At 35.1% G+C, this 20280-nt stretch overlaps 3 protein-coding genes and 1 non-coding gene across 44 annotated transcripts; 3 read left to right on the forward strand and 1 right to left on the reverse strand.

The window, feature by feature from the left end:
- The first annotated feature begins 16 nt into the window (after window positions 1-16).
- Window positions 17-1772, forward strand: LOC17896399 (transcription termination factor MTERF5, chloroplastic). The gene has a single exon (XM_006301243.2). The coding sequence runs from the start codon at window positions 392-394 to the stop codon at window positions 1595-1597; it is 1206 nt and encodes a 401-aa protein (XP_006301305.1). The 5' UTR covers window positions 17-391; the 3' UTR covers window positions 1598-1772.
- Window positions 1773-1899: 127 nt separating this feature from the next.
- Window positions 1900-5364, forward strand: LOC17894691 (thiosulfate/3-mercaptopyruvate sulfurtransferase 1, mitochondrial). Of its 2 annotated transcripts, XM_023787388.1 has the most exons (12): window positions 1900-2353; window positions 2645-2833; window positions 2917-2976; window positions 3113-3175; window positions 3474-3598; window positions 3706-3868; window positions 3964-4023; window positions 4341-4399; window positions 4528-4609; window positions 4699-4762; window positions 4859-4926; window positions 4997-5364. In XM_023787388.1, exons 1-12 carry the CDS (start codon window positions 2240-2242, stop codon window positions 5102-5104), a joined length of 1155 nt encoding a protein of 384 aa, XP_023643156.1. In that variant the 5' UTR covers window positions 1900-2239; the 3' UTR covers window positions 5105-5364. The 2 variants fall into 2 exon arrangements, with proteins under 2 accessions (XP_023643156.1, XP_023643157.1); XM_023787389.1 differs by lacking the exon at window positions 1900-2353 and having other exon boundaries at window positions 2736-2833; window positions 3474-3602.
- Window positions 5365-5489: 125 nt separating this feature from the next.
- TRNAR-CCG lies at window positions 5490-5562 on the forward strand. The gene has a single exon. It is a non-coding gene; the product is annotated as a tRNA-Arg (tRNA).
- Window positions 5563-6932: 1370 nt separating this feature from the next.
- Window positions 6933-16728, reverse strand: LOC17896606 (protein SUPPRESSOR OF npr1-1, CONSTITUTIVE 1). 40 transcript variants are annotated; one of them, XM_023788169.1, is made up of 7 exons: window positions 16490-16728; window positions 16135-16183; window positions 11364-16025; window positions 9771-11044; window positions 8560-9679; window positions 8168-8470; window positions 6933-8078 (listed from the first exon to the last, which is right to left on the reverse strand). In XM_023788169.1, exons 4-7 carry the CDS (start codon window positions 10391-10393, stop codon window positions 7224-7226), a joined length of 2901 nt encoding a protein of 966 aa, XP_023643937.1. In that variant the 5' UTR covers window positions 10394-11044; window positions 11364-16025; window positions 16135-16183; window positions 16490-16728; the 3' UTR covers window positions 6933-7223. The 40 variants fall into 40 exon arrangements, with proteins under 40 accessions (XP_023643937.1, XP_023643930.1, XP_023643931.1 ...); XM_023788162.1 differs by having other exon boundaries at window positions 11364-15794; window positions 15976-16025; window positions 16135-16728; XM_023788163.1 differs by having other exon boundaries at window positions 11364-15794; window positions 15976-16025; window positions 16129-16728.
- Between the last annotated feature and the right edge of the window lie 3552 nt (window positions 16729-20280).

The following is a 20280-nucleotide window of genomic DNA, read 5'->3' on the forward strand; positions in this document are numbered from 1 at the left end:
TTATTACACTTGCCGTAATTTACAAAACACTCCAATATTTTATATTTACTTTGGGTTTGGACCACATTATATTTATTATTTATTAACACACGCACTCTCGCGTCCGCGGTCGACTCGGACAATCATAATCGTGGCAAACCTGGTCCGAAGTCACTGTGGATCTTTCTCCATCGGTGGGAGTTTGTTTCTTCGCTCATTCATGTGAAGACTTGTTGTTGTATTGCCTAGCTATTTCTTTTGCTAGCTATTTCTTTCGGAAATTGAACGGAGCAAGCATACGTTGTGAAATGCCACTGCTTGTTTTGTTGAGGCAGATTCATTTTTGATTCTGGGTGATAAATTTCCTCCTTTATTTCTCCGTTGCTATTAATCTCTGGATTATGACCTTCGAATGCATTCGTTGGGCAAGAGAAATTTCTTAGCTGTTACCAGATTAGTGTTTACTAGTTCGCGTTACAGAATCCCCTTGTCTGCGACCTTTATCACCAAGTGTTCGACGTTATGCCTGGATGAAGCTGAAAAATGCGTTGACGATTCTGGGCTGTCGGTTGTGTCGTCTAAGAAACTGAATCACAGAAAAGAAGGTAATTGTGTTGGAGAAGTTAGTGATAAAGAGAGAGTGAGAGAGATTCTTAGTCCTTTACAAGTTCTACGGAGATGGGGTTGTGATGATGATGAAATATCAAAGCTTTTCACTCGTAGGCCTTCTTTGCAGAGAGCCAATGTCTCTCAACTAGAGTTTAAGTTAAGCCTTCTTAAGCCTTTGGGAATCACATCTTCAGACCTTGTGAAGATTCTAAATTGTCGGCCAAGGTTCTTTAGCTGCCGTATTCACCTTGTCCTTGATGAAAGAATCAACTACTTCATGGAGTTTTTGGGGTCAAAAGAGGTGTTGCGCAAAGCCATTATCCGGAATCCCTCGCTCATGTTGTATGACCTCGATCACAAGATCAAACCCGCGATAGAGTTCTACAAACGGCTGGGCTTTAGCCAACAGGATCTTGTCGCAATGTTGATATCTCGACCCACGTTGATCCCAAGAACAAACTTTAACAAAGAGAAGTTTGAATACATTCGGAAAACTGGGGTCACTAGAGAATCCAAGATGTTTAAATATGTTGCAGCCATCATCGGGGTCTCGAGGATGGAAACAATCCAAGAGAAAGTTGGAAACTTGGAAAAGTTTGGGTTCTCGGAAGAAGAGATTTGGCATCTGTGTGGAAAATGCCCAATTCTTCTCACTCTTTCAGTTGAGAAAGTTCAGAGAAACATGACTTTCGTCATAGCCTCAATGAAACTTCCAGCTCATTCGGTGATTAGGCACCCTTGTTTGCTTCTCCTCAACCTGGAGACTCATCTAAAACCTCGTGCGGATCTCGTTAAGAGAGTCTTGGAAATGCGTCTACAGCCACTAATAAAAGAAGTGAACATTTTCAGAGCGCTGAGGATGAGCGAGGAACGGTTCTTGAAGGTATATGTAATGTGTCATTCACAAGATATTGCAGCCGAGCTGATGGAGTTTTATGAGAAATCCAAAAACATGAAACGTTTGGCTGAGAAATCCAAGAAATACATCCGTAAAGGATTCCCCTTTTGAATCTCTTTTTCATTGGCCACTATTCCATTTTTTTCTTGTTTTCTGAATTTGTTAATTACAGATGTAACATTGTGTAGAATTTTTCGATCTTCCAAATTTTGTAGAAGGTGGTCCACATTGCATTTCATGGTGTTCTTCTTATCCAAGAGTTGCTCAGATAATGCATCATTTGATTTTGGTTTGACGCGTTTCCTTTCTAGTTATAATCTCTCGTCTTTTTCCTTGGTTTGGTTATAGTTTCGTTTAATTGAGATATACATATACAGTAACAGTTCGTTTTACTTTACGGTTTGGCTTTAGAATCGGTTCACATTTCGATACAGTTTTGGTTTAAAATAAAATTACAGTTCCACCGGAATAGGAAAAGTATCAAACAAAACACAAAACGAGAAGAACCACGTTTTGGTGAAACGGCCAAAGACGCCCTAGACGTGTCTCTCTTCATGACCCCGTTCGTGGCGGCAGTGACAAAATCCTTCTTTTTTTTTTTTATAATAAAAACGTTCGCAAAGCTGCAACCTTTTTGGCTTTTATAGTAGTAGTTGAAGAGAATCAATCTGACCTGACAGCTTAAATAACTTTGGCGTCTTTGGAAGCCAAGCCATCTGTGTTGAGTTGCATTGCATAGAGAATTGAGGTGATATGGCGTCGACCCTTTTCTCCAGAAGTTTCTTGGCGGCTAGTCACCGCCTGATTACTCCTCCTCTCTCTTCTCGTCTTCCTCAAACGACCTTTAGTTCCGCCGCCTTTCTCAGTGTAAGTCGAAACTCTAAATCGAATTTGATCCGCGATCCGTTAGCATTCGTTTCGTAACTGCTGGGTTCTGGTGGTTCATCTGTTTGAGAGTTCCTGGATTGTTTTGGTGGGGTTTCGAAACAAACAGTAGTTTTGGTGGGGTTTCGAAACTGTTGAATACGGAAATGTGATTTTATTATTTTTGATGAGGTCTATGTCAATCGATGCTTTTCTTATTTAAGTTTGAAATTTGACTGATTATCGGACTCTTTTGGTTGGTGTTCCGATTGTGCGTTTGTGTGGTAATTGCAGAAGAGATCATTCTACTCTCATCTAGGTGTTGCTTCTACAGCCTATAAATCAACCACATGGGCTCGTCGAGCCATGGCTTTGGCTGGAGTTGGGACAAAAGCCGGTTACTCCACATCATCCATATCAACCAGTGAGCCTGTTGTTTCTGTTGATTGGCTTCATGCTAATCTTAGAGAGCCTGATTTGAAGGTGACTGACTCCCCTTGGTGCCTTTTTATTTTTTTATAACTTTGTCTGCCTTACTAAACCTTACCTGATTTGATTATGCTCAGGTTTTGGATGCTTCATGGTACATGCCAGATGAACAGAGAAATCCGATCCAAGAATATCAGGTGAGAGTAGTAGAGAAGCTCTTGAATTTCACAAATGTTTGTGCTGTATTTGTTCTGGATGAGTGCAAGCGCTCTTAAGTAGTAGAGTTAGTTTACTACTTGATACTGACGAACTTAAACTGACCCTCTCCTATAGGTCGCTCATATTCCCCGCACTCTCTTCTTTGATTTGGATGGAATATCAGATCGAAGAACTAGTGTAAGTATCACCATCTTTTTTTTACAGACGATGTACCCGTGTAGTTTACTTTGACGTTCTCACTTCACACTGATCTTTTTTTTTTTTTAATAAATAATTGAATATATATTAGCTTCCTTTGCTGCCATTTTCTAGATATGGTATACAGCATATAGCTGTTTTTGTAAGATCAAATGAAAAGTCTGGACTCTTTACTGTTAATGTATGTTATTATGTGTTTTGTTTAAGACTTCTCTTTGCCTCTGCTTGTAACACAACCATCTAAAGAATTGTATGATTTATCAACTACTTGTAACAGTTGCCTCATATGTTGCCCTCTGAGGAAGCTTTTGCTGCTGGTTGTTCTGCTCTTGGAATTGATAACAAAGATGAAGTGGTTGTTTATGATGGAAAGGGGATCTTTAGTGCAGCCCGTGTATGGTGGTGAGTTATGGTTCTCGTTTGTTCTTTAAATCCTTTTGCTTTGTTCGGTGTCTTTTTTCAGGTATTGTTAGAATTGATATGTGCTTCTTCATTTTACCCTTAAATAGGATGTTCCGAGTTTTTGGACATGAAAAAATTTGGGTACTCGATGGAGGTCTACCAAGATGGCGTGCCTCAGGTTATGATGTTGAATCTAGCGCATCAGGTGATGCTATTCTGAAAGCCAGTGCCGCAAGTGAGGCTATAGAGAAAATCTATCAAGGACAAACCGTAAGTTGTTCCAGTTTGCATTCCCATTCATGATGAGATTTGAGCAGTAAAGATATGTTTTTTTGTTATATCATTATCTTCTCGTGCTTGCACAGGTCAGTCCGATAACCTTTCAGACAAAGTTTCAGCCACATCTAGTGTGGACACTTGATAAGGTTGGCATTTCTGAATGGTTTTGTCTTGGCTTTAATGTTATATGATTTCATTATTTCTTCTATCATTCTGTCTATCGACCATAAATTTGAATCTTAGTAAGATAATCCTAAAGATGATCGCACTTCAAGTTCTCTAATTGGGTCTATATTAATATCCATCTTTCAGAATTGTGTTTGTGATTATGTTATTATCAATTCTACAATAATTTTCAGTAGGTTGGTAGATGGTAGGCACCTTGTTTTGAGTTTTTGTTTGTGTTATTCTAACTTTTTCAGATTCTTATTTTATGTCATGACTCTCTTTGGTGAATTTACAGGTCAAGAACAATATGGAGGATCCGACTTATCAACACATAGACGCTCGTTCCAAAGCCAGGTAATATAATTTAATAAGTTATTACTTGTGTGGACTAATGATTTGCCAAGGAATTTAAGAATTTTTTCCCTTTGTACTAAGTTGATACTCAATCTAGCAATTTTGATTATTTTACGGGGTTTACACAGGTTTGATGGTACTGCTCCAGAACCCCGTAAGGGAATAAGAAGCGGTCATATACCTGGAAGCAAATGCGTCCCTTTTCCTCAAGTAAAGCCACCATAGAGAATTTTTTTCCATCCCATGCATCCCCTGCATCTTTCCCCAGAGTTAATGTGATGAATTTCTTCTTTCTGCAGATGTTTGATTCTTCTAACACACTGTTACCAGCAGAAGAGCTAAAAAAGAGATTTGAACAAGCAGGTAAACTATTTACATCCTCATCTCCACTTGAAGAATGAGGTTCACAATCTTATTTGATATAAAGCAGTCGTAAGATTACAAGGCTTTTTGGTGCAGATATCTCACTGGACAAGCCTATTATGGCCTCGTGTGGGACTGGGGTAACAGCGTGCATCCTGGCAATGGTAACTTCATTTCTTATTTGAGATTATATGTAAATGGAGAGCAGAATGACTAAGTGAATTGCTGTGTTAGGGGCTTCACCGGTTGGGGAAAACCGACGTACCGGTCTATGATGGGTCGTGGACTGAATGGGCGACACAACCAGATTTGCCCATAGAGGGTGATGAATCATCTTCATGAAAGTCTCCACGGTAAAGGCTAGCGACAAGATTACACAAGCCACAGACAGAAATTAAACTTGCTGGCTTTAAAATTTGCCCCAACCCTCAAGAAGAAGAAGGGGACTGTATCTATGGAACATGGGTTTGTTTTTTCTGGTTGGATTCATCATCTTCGTCAGATGACAAAATGTGGTTATATGCCGAATAAAATTAAGAAACAGAAATTGTTTATGATTCTCAAACAGAGATCTTGAAACAACAATAAACAAGTTTTTTTCAGCCGGATGGTTTACGAGTACATACCATCAAACACGATGTTACGCTGTGGTCCTTGAAACGTGTGGGAGTCGCAAGCTTTGGACTTTTCACGGTAATATAAGGTCTCAACTGAAACAGAACAATAAGACCGCGTGGCCTAATGGATAAGGCGCTCGCCTCCGGAGCGGGAGATTGTGGGTTCGAGTCCCACCGTGGTCGGTTATTCTTTTTTTATTTTAAATATATTTCTTGAAATAAATCCTCTAACAGTGTCCGGTTTAGGCTAGTGTTAAGAGTTAGACTGACAATCTGTAGAGGGTTATGTCGTGTAGACAGGTTAGATTTGTGCACAAACTTTCATCATTCCTTCGAATCCAATAAGTAATTTACCTCGTTGATTATTAAACAAATCCTAACATTACACGTCTTACAAAGTACCGTAAGGACATAGACTTATATGCTTAATTTCACCCAAATTTCCGTAGATTTTATAATTATATATCATACATCTCTAGATTTTATGATACAAAATCATCTAACCTACATTATTTAATTTTTCGAGAAAGTGGGTGCGTTAATTTTTTTTAATCATTTAGCTACAAATTTGCCACAGTGAAAACTTTACCAAAAGTTTCTAGTTACCCAACTAAACCTTTGACTGGTTCACCAAATATTAATTAATGATTCTACATCAACTTTGACACTTTGTCATTAGAGAATACGATTTATTATCTGTCTATTATAGAAGAAAAATTATATGAAGATTTTAACTTTATGTATTGATGTTAGGGCCTTGGTCGTGCGGTATGTAGAGTGAGTGTTACATAAAACCATATGTGTATAACAAAATTAAAATTACTCACCATTCAATAGACTCTTAAATTTTATCATTTACCTTTTAAACTAAATAAAAAGTTACCTAATATTCCCTCTGTTTTATTATAAGTAATGTTTAAGGTTTTAGTGCATTAATTAATAAAACATATAATTTACCTATTTTTCATAAAAACATCATTAACTAATATGAATTTAACCAATTAAAAATATGATGTAAAATGTAAATGGTCAAAAAATATTAAATATATTAAATTTTTGCGTATGAAATTATAAACATCACTTATAGTAAAATAAAAAAAATTGGGTAAAACATCATTTATAATGAAAAAGAAGAGTAATTAACTAAAAGTTAGATAAGAATCCATCGGTTTACGGTCCAATCAAAAAAATAAAATATAAGTATACTTTAAAATTATTTTCTTGTATTTAATATAATTTACAAGTATGCATTTTAAATTAACGTCTGATTTGATACTATGATATAAATTAGAACCAAAACGTTCATCCTAATTTCACGCGCCAGGGATCTAATAGAAAATAGTTTTTGACATCTTTTCGTTAAAAACAGCGTTTTTGGTGGGTTATAGTCCAGGCATTTTGACCACACGCGCTATACGCGCAACTGATGCGCGTGGTTTTAACAGAAGTAGTGTATCCCGATAACATGTGGGCTCTATATATTAATTAAGACCCATGAATATATGGACTTTGACGGGCCCAATTCCTATATACCATAACTCCATCATGGACTATTGTTTTACTGGCCCGCGTCATTATTTATTTTCCATGGATTATCATTACAAATCGAATTGGCTAATAAAAAGTCATAGACTTACAACAGTTCACACTCTAAACACTTCATTATTTTATGAGTAATGTGATTAACATCTCACGAACAACACGTATTTTATATAGAAAGAGAGAGATCTAGCCCCAAGGCTCAAGCCATGCTCTGGAAACCTGCCCCATGGTCAGAGCCAAAGCTTTACGTGGCAGGCTGGCAGCCATTTGGTTGGTCAAAAGGACTCTGTTTTGATCTTTTATCATCTGTTGGATTTACGCTTCCTGATATGTTCTCGAACTTGTTTCATAAAGAACCTTTTAATGACAGGTACTTCACACCGAGTAGGCTCTGCACCCTTGGAGTCAACCAATTGATTTGTTATTGATGTTCCATTCAAGTCCAGTGCTTTCATTGTGTTGGTACCAGCGAGCTCAGGAGACGCAGTGACATTTGTGCAACCACGAAGATACAAGTACTTGAGTTGTGCCAGTTTCTTTAGCGTTGGCGGAAGGTTCATGAGCTTCTCACAGCCAGACATATTGAGATAACGAAGCTCTGTATTTCCCCCTGCTGTTGAAGGCACTGCTTCTATTGCTGTTCTGTTCAGATTCAACCATTGTATGTTTGTTCCGACTACTGGAAATGACGTTACGTTTGGACAGTTTGCGAGACCAAGATCAGTGAGAGACTTCAGGTTCTTGATGCTGTCAGGGAGATTCATCAGTCTCTTGCAGCTGGAGAGGCGTAGCTCTCTGAGACGAGAGAGGCGTTCGATTGATGGTGGTACTTGTTGAATAGTCGTCTCGTTCAGAAGTAATTTCTCGACAGTGTCTGAGATAAATGGGAACTCTTCCAAGCTAGTGCATCCGTCCAGATGAAGAAATCTGAGGGATTTTAAGTTGATGTTGTTTGGGAGGCTCCTTAGTTGCTTGCAGTTGCTCAGTTTTAGGTGGACGAGTTTGTTGAGTTTTCTAAGAGAGGACTCGGGGATTTCCACCAAGTTATCACAATTGGAGAGTTTCAGAATCTCAAGATTAGTCGCCTTTGAAAGGTCTGGAAACTCGGTGAGGTGCTTGCAGCTTGTGAGGTTTAGGCTCCGTAAGTTTGCAAGGTCCTGCACCATAATGACAAGAGAAGAAGCATGAGCAATATTATTCAAGAGGAGAAGAAGAAGCTCCTGTTGATACCATATCAAAATGGTACCTGAGTTCCATTCCAAACTGTTTCTATCGAGCTGCGTGAGAGGTTGAGTTCAACTAGAGAAGTCATACAAAACTGAGATGGCAATGATTTGAGATTATAAGCATCCCAACGAAGATACCGCAGCGTAGGGAGGTAGTCGAGGCCATCCAACATCCTTGTTCTGCTCTGTCCAATGCTGGAATTGGTATAAAATTTAAGTAGTTTGAGATTTGGCATCCTCCTAAAGATTTCAGGGGTTATGTTGAGCTCATTTCCATTAGACATGTCGAGAAATATGCTTTCCACCTCAATTGATTCATCCCCCTAGAGATAAAATAAACATTGAATTGTCGAGATCCAAGAAATGAGACATAAGAGTGAGCTAAATTAATAAAGATGATCGATCAGCTTACCACATTGGTGGAGAAAACGTGATTTATATCCTCAAAATCCCACAGCATTAAACGTTTCCATGGCCTTTCATCTTTGCCTTCACATATGATATCCTCAGCCATGTCTTGGAGCAAGTCATGAACCCACAATCGATTTGTGTTTTTTGACAAGCTAATCATACACCTCTCCATCAGAGCTATAATACTCGGTCTGGTGGGCAATTTTCTGCGCCTGGAAGACACGAAAAACAGGTCTAATAATTTTTTAACTCTGTCCATACTTACTCCGTTGAAACAAAGCGCAATGTAAAGAAAGATCTTCTTTTCTAGCTCATCCAATGCCTCATAACTTACTCTTAACCCCTTCAACAGTGAATTATCGCTGTTATGTCTCAGCAAATCCAGTTTGTCTTCCCAGAATTCTAGGTCCCGGCGATATAGAGATCCTCCCACGAGTTGAAGTGCTAATGGAAGACCACCAAGCTGCTTCACAACATCTATTGAGAGCTCTCTATAATCTTCACATGGACGAGGTTGCTTGAAGGCATGCTTGCTAAAGAGCTGAAGTGCTTGAGTGGTCCTCAGAGGCATCACTTCATAGATACGTTCGACATCATGCAGCTCTAGAACACGTCTGTCTCGAGTGGTGATAATGATTCTGCTTCCTGGTCCAAACCAGTCAGGTTTTCCAGCCAATTCGTTTAGCTGTTGTATATCGTCAACATCATCAAGAATAAGAAGAATCCTTTTGCCACGTAATCGTTCTATCATCACATCGGAATCTCTATTCCATGAATTCATGTCTTTCTTTCGGAAGATTTCTGACAAGATTTTCTCACGTAAATGTGATGGACCATACCGTTTAAAGTCTCTTTTCACATTCTCTAAAAAGGAAGCACCATCGAACTCGCTCAAGAAGACTTTATAGACATATTTTGCGATGGTGGTTTTGCCTATACCACCCTTTCCCCAAATTCCGATCATTTGGACATCATGAGGATCTAGGCTCATCAAAGGATATATACTTCTCATGTGTGTACTCATTCCTATCAATTCACCAGTATAACTGGAAGACACTGGTGAGAACAATCTGTCGGAAAGATCTTGAACAAGCTCTTCGATAAGCTTCGACTCCTCGTTCCTAAATCAAGATGTTCAGTTCTCAAACAATGAAATTGTATCTGTGTAAATGTCAGTAGAAGCTGGTAGCCAGAGAATCTAAATGTGCTCACCAGTTCCGGGAATCCCAGCCAGAGATCAATCCTATGTTGGCCATGGCTTTTCTCCATGTTTCCACAGTTTTTGTATCAGGTCTCTTGTCGTGCTCAGCAAAGGCCTTGGCGAAATTCCCAGATTGTTTCTTCACATGAGAAGGGTCAACGCCAAAGAAAACGGGGATCAGTTCGAGGCGTTTCTTCTCCACGTAATCTGTGATGTGCACAAGCTCTTGCAAACACCAGCGAGAAGTCGCGTAGTTCTCAGAGAGCACGACGACGGCGAATCTCGACAGTTCAATGGCTTCCAAGAGCGCCGGGCTGATGAAATTGCCACGCTGGAGTTCTGTATCGTCACGGAAAGTGTGGAACCCCTTGTCGGTGAGAGCTTTGTAGAGATGACTGAGGAATCCTTTGCGTACATCTGTTCCCCTGAAGCTGAGAAACACATCGTACTTCCACAAGGACCGGGACGAGGAGGATGAGGCCAATGTTTCCGCCGCCGGAGTAACGCCTGTGAAAGTCACAGGATGTAAAAGTTGCGTTGCTTTTTCTCTCCTGAGAAGAAAGTGAAGGAGACGTCCTAGTCCCAACCAGACGACAAGGACAGAGAAAATACCGAAGAAAAAAACTGCAGCCATACAGCAAAAGAAAATACAGTACTATAGTCGTTCAAGGAAACTCATAAAGTCAGATTTCGGAGACTTGATTTCTATCAGGGTCCACACGGACATTCACCTTTTGACCGACACGATTAATTTATGGATCATTGAAATCTAATAACCTGATTAACAATGTATTCAATGCTTTTTATTTTATTTTTCCTTTTTTGCGATCGAGAGAACCGTCTTCCTACCGCCATACATATCAACGTGGTCCTAAATACCAGTAAGACCTTTGATTATAAGCCACTCAAATGATTTTGTTCGTGCAAGTGAAACATCGGCATCCTGTAACCTATATCAAACAACACATACTAATGATATAATTAGAGAGAACCCAAGGATGCGCCAAAACCAACCAATTAATCTTCTCCTCCAGAACAAACCAAAGAAAAATGAACGATCATAATTTATATTATATAACGTCAACCCTCTCAACATTAACAGATGCAGCAATCTAAAGTCGATTATCTTTAACATTTACAAAATAGAATCTTAAACATCCAAGACTTTTCAACTCTCTCGGAAAATAGATAATATACAAAATCCCGTCTACACTCCAATCACAATGCTTCCCATGAAAACTACAGAAACTGCAACACCAGCGTGGGCTTCAATGTTTGATAACAACTGCATCACAATCACAACATGACGAATCAAAATGAGGTTCCTCTAAGAACCGAACAATGAGAAAACATCATTTTTGCAATTGTAGAGGCAAGTCAAAGCAACCACATCAACGGTCCCATACCTGATCTAAGCAACTCTATGGTAAACAGAAAAGGTACATCAGTGATTTCATTGAACACTAACTTTAACCTAAGACCAAGGACGAGGAACAACAATCCAGCAATATACCACAATCATCCTCTTCACCAGCAGTTTGTTCATATACTACCTGACTAAACTAATAACACTACACAAAAAGACCTCAAAGTTGAAACCTCACATGAACAGCTGACAACAGGCAATCAGTAGCATCCTTTGGTATCATTGTACACTGTATAACCACATGGGACCCTTCAGCATCAAAGAAGTTCATACTTAACAATCTTAAAAGGCCATGACCCCACGAGAGTTTGGTCAAATCTCCGGGTAAGTGTTAGGCAAGGCAAATAACAACCGCAAACGTGAAGAAAGTAACAGGGATATAAACCTGAAACGGAATACACTTCAGTAATACATGAACCAATGAAAGGAATGGCAACTAAGCACCTCAAAAATGAAGTAACAAGAATATAAACTAAAACGGGATAGACACTTCAATAACCTTTTAACTTCCCCCTACGTAGAAGATTGTAAGCCTCTCAGAGTTGTCTTCCTACACAAAATGTTTAAATGTTGTGCATTTCAACCAATGAGACACAAAGCTTATATAATCAAATATTTATCGTCCCAGTAAATCCCTAAGCAAAACTCACTTGTCTAGTCTCTTCCTGCAAACATAACACTCGCTTGTCCCTTCTTAAAAATTCTGCCTCGTACAGGAAAACACATCTTTCTTTTTGGAATAAAAATCACCTTCAGTGAACTCAAAAGACTTTCCCATGAAAACTTCACAAACTGCAACCCTAACATAGGCTTCAATGTGTGACGGAGCATATTAAGGTTCACGAGATGATTAGTTGAGGAAACATCACTTCCCCAATCGTAAGATCTCAACAAAAGTAACTAGAATGGAGATTTTTCGTGTTAGCCAGAGAGTTTTTCCCTGCAAGCCAATATGTCCAAGGACTACGATTTGGAGGTAACAATCCTACAACATATTTAATCAATCTCCACCAGAAGTAAGCATATTAAGCCTCACCTGAAAGCAAACAACACATGTGTCCCCCACAAAAATCAATTGAGGACTTCATTATCAAATGTTTCAGAACCATTAAAACCAGCCAGGAAGAAAGAAACCTCAGAAGTCAGAAATAAAGACGAATATCATCAAAACCAATGTGCCTGCTATGAGCCAGGCCCCATGAGGTCACACAACCAGCAAGAATCACTTAAATAAATACCAAACTGAAGAGAATATGAGCAACAACTCCACAATAATGGTTTAAAATCTGTAAATGTAGCCCAGATTCCAAAAATACATACACCATGACCATTACTAACAATCAGTGTGGACCTACAAAATAACTCGATGTGGCAGACTAGCAGTTTTATGACCACCAAAATACGATGTATAAATGTTGAGGTATATGATGAAACCTATAATCCACGTATTGTACAAAAACAGAGCTGAAAATCTTCAAAAGCTTCAGACATTAACCAGATATTGCTGAAAAACTGAGAATCATCATCAAAAGGCCAGAAGACTAAATCTTAAAATCAATAGAACAAGTATAAACTCTGAGCGTCCACACCTTCAGATATGTCAGCCTACAGAGTTTTTCAACCATCCTGTCCAGGTAAATCCCAGAGCATGAAACAGAAGAGTCACCAAAACAAAAAGTTTTTATGCATAACTGACGAGCGAACTCAAAGAACCTTCAATGTTACCTTCTCTTGCTGGAGAACAGACCAACCCATAAGTAAAATATACTGGATCCTCAAAATCTGTAGCACAGTTCCGCTCAGAGAGAAGCAGAAGACAACAAAATTAATAGCATCAACTCTCAGGAAATAAATAGCCTCGTCAAAGCAGAAACAAAGAAGAAAAGATGGAACCCTTCAATTGGAGGTTGGAGCTTACTTTTCTTTAATACCCAGTAAACTATAACAGTCAGAAGTAATTCAAAAATCAACAAAGACGCAATAATCAAAAGCCAAAGAAACCTAAGAATCAAACCTCAGAAGAAAAGTAGCTCATAACACCTGACCTGGATCTACCAGATATGGAAGATCCAAATTTGTCCCTACTGAGAGATAACTAGGCAAATTCATGATGTACAGTTACAGGGAGTGTAGTCGAGCAGACCAAAACCTTTGCAAAATCAAACTCCAATGCAATGATAAGTTTCATCCAGTAGTAGCAATTAGCATCTATATAGAAAAGATGCAGCAGACAGGAACTGATCACATCTCCACCAAATATAATAGTAACCAAAACAAAAAAAAAGGCACACCACGAAAAAAACCAATAAGAGATCCTGGCTCCTTCACATTCTCAACATACCAAAAAATCAAAAGAATCTCCCCCCTATCACAGTCCAGAGCTCAGGAAGTGCAACAGACTTCAAAATCCAGGATGTACGAAACAACAGATTGCAGAAAATCCAAAAAAGAGGAACAAGAAAACCTGAGTAACAACATGTCTAGCTTTCTGCATAAGAGGCACTCAGACTTGAAGCTGTTCAATACAAAAAAATAATTTAGTAGACACATCTATGATGAAAAGGACAGGAAAAACATTAGAGTTAGCAATCATCAGATACATAAAAGCATTGAATACAAAAACTAGGTAAAAGGACAAGACATAGGAACAAACTCGTTTGGGAGGGATCTATGATCATCTTTAGTCTGAGTGTGTGAGGTGAATTGTGAAGAAATTCTGGGAAACAGAGACACAGGAAAAATCATACCTCACCAACAATACAATAGCCAACTTTTAAGTAAAAAATGAATGGGTAAAAAGGTATGTAGATGCAAAGTAACCAGAGACACGATATAGGCAAACCATCTTTCCCTCTCATTATGCTTGAACCTTTCTCCAAAATTAGAAAAGAAAACATCAAGTAATAGGGAAATAAGAAACCAAAAAAATAAAACAAAAGGAGATAAGAAACCGCCAGAGAGGTAACATGAAGCACAAGATCAAACACATCTTTCAAGCTCAAAATATATACCTATAAACAAAGGAAGAATTTCACATCAGAAAAAAAAAAACCACGCCACAAGAATATGAGAGTATGATAAGACTCTAAACATAGATGTAGCATAAAAGATAAGACCAACAGAAAGAAAGGGGAAAGAAACCAGTTAGTAACCGGACGTTTCTCTCTTTTAGAACCTCACAACCTATAACAAAAGATCATAAAACATAGATGCTAACATCACTAGCAAGATCAGCAGACATTACTATTAACCTGAAACATCCAATAACAAAGTATATGGAAACAATCATATTGCTGAAAGAATGCACAAGGAAAAGAAAACGAAAAACCTGAACACACATGACCAGCCTTCTGCATCAGAGATCTCAGACTTAGCAGATCTAATAGACATAAGACATTCAATACAAAATAAACTTTAAAAAGAAAAGTATAAGAACAAACTCCTCTCATATGAATGTGTGGAGACACAGCAGAGACTCTGAGAGAAGTGACTGATGTTGAAAATCTGGAAAACACAGAGTAGAGCACCGATCAAACCTAACCAACTATAGCCAACATTGAATAAATCAACCAATAGCAAAAAGTGTATATATGCGAAGTAACCAGAAACTCGTTTGGGAGGACTGTATGATCATCTTTAGTCTGATTGTGTAAACGGAAACAGAATGAAGTGGTTTGTGAAGAAAATCTGGGAAACAGACACAGGAAAAATCATACCTCACCAGCAATATCAATCTTAAATTAAACAATATATAGATAAAAAGTTGTATAGATGTGAAGGAACCAGAAACCAATATAATATGCAACCCTTCCTTTTCTCCCGCAATGCCTTGAACTTCTACAATCTAAATAGAAACTTCTCCAAAAATTAAAAAAGAAAAACATCAGGTAATATGGAAATAAGAAACCCTAAAAATAAGACAATGGGAGATAAGAAAACCGCCAGAGAGGTAGCAGGGAACCATTAGATAAAAATCTTTCAAACTCGATATATATACCTACAAAGAAGGGGACCATTTGACATAAAAAACCCACCGTCAAAAGCATATGAAGAGAGTATGATCAAATACTAAAAATAGATGTAACATGAGAGATAACATACTACCAACATAAATAAAGGGGAAAAAAACATAGTAACCTGACGCTTCTCTTTTTAGAACTCACTGCCTTAAATAGAAGACAAAGACTTGTAAGCATAAAATATAAGTGCTAACATCGCTAAGAAGATCTGTTAACCTGAAACATCCAATAACAACTCTGTGGAGACAACAGATTGCTGAAAGATACCCAAACGAATAACATTCAATACAGAAACTACTTGCAAAGGAAAAATAAAAAGAGTAAATGAACAAACTCATTAGGAAGGTAATTCAAGGTCATCTTTCATATGGATATGTGAAGACAGCAGAGAAACAGAGAGAAGAGACTGATGTAGAAATCTGGAAACACACAATAAGACACACAGGACAGATCATAATCAACCAACAACAAAAGCCTAAAATAATATAAAACAACCAATAACAAAAAGGTGAATAGATGTGAGTTAACCAGAAACACGAAACCATACTCAACCAAGCCTTCCCTCCCACAATGCCTTCAACTTCTTAGATCTAAACCAAAGATTTCACCCAAAAAAATTAGAAGGAAAACCGCCAAAGATGTAACATCAGGGAGCGACGACAGATCAAATATATCCTTCAAGATAAACTGAGACGGAATAGAACAGAGGTAATCGTGATTGTAACAAGGAAAGTAAAAAATATGTAACACGAGAAATCAGAAGAAACCAACAGATAGGGGAGAAGAAATCTACAACACAGCAATCCCATTGCCTCCACGATCTGCGTCAAACAGAGAGATATCGCTTATGTAGAAAAAGCCAAAAAAAACAAAAAGTATTGGGAAAGAGGAGAAAAATCAAACAGATATAACGATCAATCAAACCATCACCGGTCGATCTTAGTATCTTCCACAATCACCAATCAATCATAGTACCCTCCTAAATCAAAAATAGAACGAGGAGTAAATATAACATAAATTGAAAAAGGTAAAAATTCAGAAGCTAGATCGAGGATCGGATCAAAAAATCGATTTAAGACGTAGCCTAGAGAAAACAGGTGACAAAGATCCAAAAAACCAATCACCGATCATAGCATCATCCAAGATCTACAACAACATGACGACAAGGAAACAAAAAGTGGTGAAAATACAGAATCGAAAGAGATGATCGGATCATAATTGGCATCCAAAACATCTGCGAGACGAAGAGACGTAAGTAAGAAAACGAAAATCAGAGGAAGAGCACCCCCTGAAGACGTAGCGCAGAGACGCAACAGAGAAACAACAAATCCACCAAAGCCATCACCAAGAGATCAAAGCATCGATCCATCACCAAGAGTAAACCACATGAACATACAAAAATCCACCGATGCAATTTGGATATCAAACCCTAGAAAATATTTAAAACCCCAGAAGCTGATCGATTAAGAAAATCAAAGACGCTTTAGGAAGAATATCACCGGAGCTAACGCGTAGAGACGTATCAGAGAAGAATATAAGATGTGGTTCTGGGAAAGAGGGGACCAGTATTTATAGATAAGGTATGAAAGATATTGACGGTCATGATTCTATTATGTCAGGTTTCGACGGTTAAGATTAAAATTACAAAGTCGGTAGTCACACAACTTTGACTCTTGTCCAGCTGGCATTCGTTGACTTTTCCTTTTTTCATTTATATTTTCCTTTTACGCCTGGGTTGGTTTATCTGAACCGTTAGATTATGATTTCATATATTTCCTTTTTTCCTACTTTAATTTCTTAACCTATAATGAAAACAAAAAGCTTTTTTTCCATTTTTTTTTTATCCCATTTTTTATTCTTTTACAGTCATGGCCAGCCCAGCTAAAAAATATATTATGTTTGGGCCTTAAATTTCAGTTGACCAAAAAAAGGTTTTGAAGTATAGTTGTTTGCCAGTTGGTGAGATAATAGTTGACCTAGTCCAGTTAAGAAAACAAGCAAAAACCAATTGACCAAATTGATTTAAACTAAAAATGGATATTCTTAAATTATTTACAAAAAATGGTAATAAAATCATGATGTATAAAAGAAAAATTCCCTCAAATTACATCTATACTATTAATTGGGGATCATTTTTAGTCTTTGTTGCCAAACAAACCTGAAAAAAAAATATTACAAAAAATGTGATTGCAAACCTATTGCCAAACACATTTAAAGACAGCAAAAAAATATAGTTAAATAAATAAAAAAATACACCAAAATTATGAATTATCTATATTTATGGAAACCATATTAAGTTTGTTACCATAAAAAGTGGACAATTAAATTCAAAATTAAACATATGTAAACATATTTAATATTAATTATATACTTTCCAAAATTTTTGAAAACACTAAATATATAATTAATGAAATGTAATAAAAATCATCATATATTTAAGGATTTACGGAAAATTTATGGAAAAACATTATATAATGCTAAACTTATAAAAAATCATTATATAATATTAATTATATAAGTTTATGAAAAAGAAAGATGATAGTTTAGGAAAAAAATAAAAATAAAATATTTTAGATTAGGAAATAAACGACTAATCAAATTTTGCAGAGCATAAAATATGCAGAAATATACAACATATTTTATCATATCATATTGAAATCATAATAATTATAAAAAAAAACAAAAACAAAAACAAAAACTATATATATTTATGGAAATCATAATAATCTTTTACCATAAAAAGTGGACAATTAAATTCAAAATTAAATATATGTAAACATATATATTTTGAATATACATAAATATATTTAATATTTTAATATACTTTCGAAATTAATAATTTATATAGAATGAAATCTAATAAAACAAAATCATCATATGTATATCTTTTTTTTTGGTGTGACCATCATATGTATATCTAAAAATCTATACTATTAATTGGGGATCATTTTTAGTGTTTGTAGCCAAACAAACCTGAAAAAAAAATATTAGAAAAAATGTGATTGCAAACCTATTGCCAAACACATTTAAAGACAGCAAAAAATATAGTTAAATAAATAAAAATACACCAAAATTATGAATTATCTATATTTATGGAAACCATATTAAGTTTGTTACCATAAAAAGTGGACAATTAAATTCAAAATTAAACATATGTAAACATATTTAATATTAATTATATACTTTCCGAAATTTTTGAAAACACTAAATATATAATTAATGAAATGTAATAAAAATCATCATATATTTAAGGATTTACGGAAAATTTATGGAAAAACATTATATAATGCTAAACTTATAAAAAATCATTATATAATATTAATTATATAAGTTTATGAAAAAGAAAGATGATAGTTTAGGAAAAAAATAAAAATAAAATATTTTAGATTAGGAAATAAACGACTAATCAAATTTTGCAGAGCATAAAATATGCAGAAATATACAACATATTTTATCATATCATATTGAAATCATAATAATTATAAAAAAAACAAAAACAAAAACAAAAACTATATATATTTATGGAAATCATAATAATCTTTTACCATAAAAAGTGGACAATTAAATTCAAAATTAAATATATGTAAACATATATATTTTGAATATACATAAATATATTTAATATTTTAATATACTTTTGAAATTAATAATATATATATAATGAAATCTAATAAAACAAAATCATCATATGTATATCTTTTTTTTGGTGTGACCATCATATGTATATCTAAAAAAACAAAGATAACATTTTTTTTAGAAAAATCAAAAGATAAAAAATATGTTAGCATATGAAATAATCAACTAATCAAATTCTACATAGTATATATACATAACTGATCATATCATCAAATTTTAAAAAATTATACAATTTTAAAATATAAATAAAATTTAAATAAATCAATAATTAAATATTTGTTTGCTAAAATCATACGAATAAACATTCTAGATCACATAAATTTCTTATTTTCACATTAAAAAAATATTCATATTCAAAAAGCAATCTAGCAATTATAGCACAAAAGATATCTACAAAATTTATCATTAATTCAATTAGTTAATGATTTTTTATTTGGTCAGTTAGTTAATGATTATTCTAAACTTCTTTTTTCTTATTAATTTCACACAATCTTAACAAAATATATCTTCATCCATGGAAATTTACATATCATTACTATTATCAAATATTAAATAATTTCTTTATCAAATCATAAACTACATTTTGAGATTATAAACATATAGAATCTATACTATTAATTGGGGATCATTTTTAGTCTTTGTTGCCAAACAAACCTAGAAAAAAATATTAACAAAAATGTGATTGCAAACCTATTGCCAAACACATTTAAAGACAGCAAAAAATATAGTTAAATAAATAAAAAATACACCAAAATTATGAATTATCTATATTTATGGAAACCATATTAAGTTTGTTACCATAAAAAGTGGACAATTAAATTCAAAATTAAACATATGTAAACATATTTAATATTAATTATATACTTTCCAAAATTTTTGAAAACACTAAATATATAATTAATGAAATGTAATAAAAATCATCATATATTTAAGGATTTACGGAAAATTTATGGAAAAACATTATATAATGCTAAACTTATAAAAAATCATTATATAATATTAATTATATAAGTTTATGAAAAAGAAAGATGATAGTTTAGGAAAAAAATAAAAATAAAATATTTTAGATTAGGAAATAAACGACTAATCAAATTTTGTAGAGCATAAAATATGCAGAAATATACAACATATTTTATCATATCATATTAAAATCATAATAATTATAAGAAAAAAAACAAAAACAGAAACAAAAACTATCTATATTTATGGAAATCATAATAATCTTTTACCATAAAAAGTGGACAATTAAATTCAAAATTAAATATATGTAAACATATATATTTTGAATATACATAAATATATTTAATATTTTAATATACTTTCGAAATTAATAATTTATATAGAATGAAATCTAATAAAACAAAATCATCATATGTATATCTTTTTTTTTGGTGTGACCATCATATGTATATCTAAAAAACAAAGATAACATTTTTTTTA

Source organism: Capsella rubella, unplaced genomic scaffold, assembly GCF_000375325.1.
Source record: "Capsella rubella cultivar Monte Gargano unplaced genomic scaffold, Caprub1_0 scaffold_2, whole genome shotgun sequence".
In the NCBI taxonomy this organism is placed as follows: domain Eukaryota; kingdom Viridiplantae; phylum Streptophyta; class Magnoliopsida; order Brassicales; family Brassicaceae; genus Capsella; species Capsella rubella.

Bases quoted from the DNA above. Each gene is read 5' to 3' on its own strand.
- LOC17896606 (XM_023788169.1), bottom strand. From the start codon at position 10,393: ATGGCTGCAGTTTTTTTCTTCGGTATTTTCTCTGTCCTTGTCGTCTGG. The intron at 9,680-9,770 runs GTGAGCACATTT...ATCTTGATTTAG, and splicing joins GGCTGGGATTCCCGGAACTG to GAACGAGGAGTCGAAGCTTA. The intron at 8,079-8,167 runs GTACCATTTTGA...ATTATGGTGCAG, and splicing joins CAGTTTGGAATGGAACTCAG to GACCTTGCAAACTTACGGAG.
- LOC17894691 (XM_023787388.1), top strand. From the start codon at position 2,240: ATGGCGTCGACCCTTTTCTCCAGAAGTTTCTTGGCGGCTAGTCACCGC. The intron at 3,176-3,473 runs GTAAGTATCACC...TACTTGTAACAG, and splicing joins TATCAGATCGAAGAACTAGT to TTGCCTCATATGTTGCCCTC. The intron at 4,024-4,340 runs GTTGGCATTTCT...GTGAATTTACAG, and splicing joins TAGTGTGGACACTTGATAAG to GTCAAGAACAATATGGAGGA.
- LOC17896399 (XM_006301243.2), top strand. From the start codon at position 392: ATGCATTCGTTGGGCAAGAGAAATTTCTTAGCTGTTACCAGATTAGTG.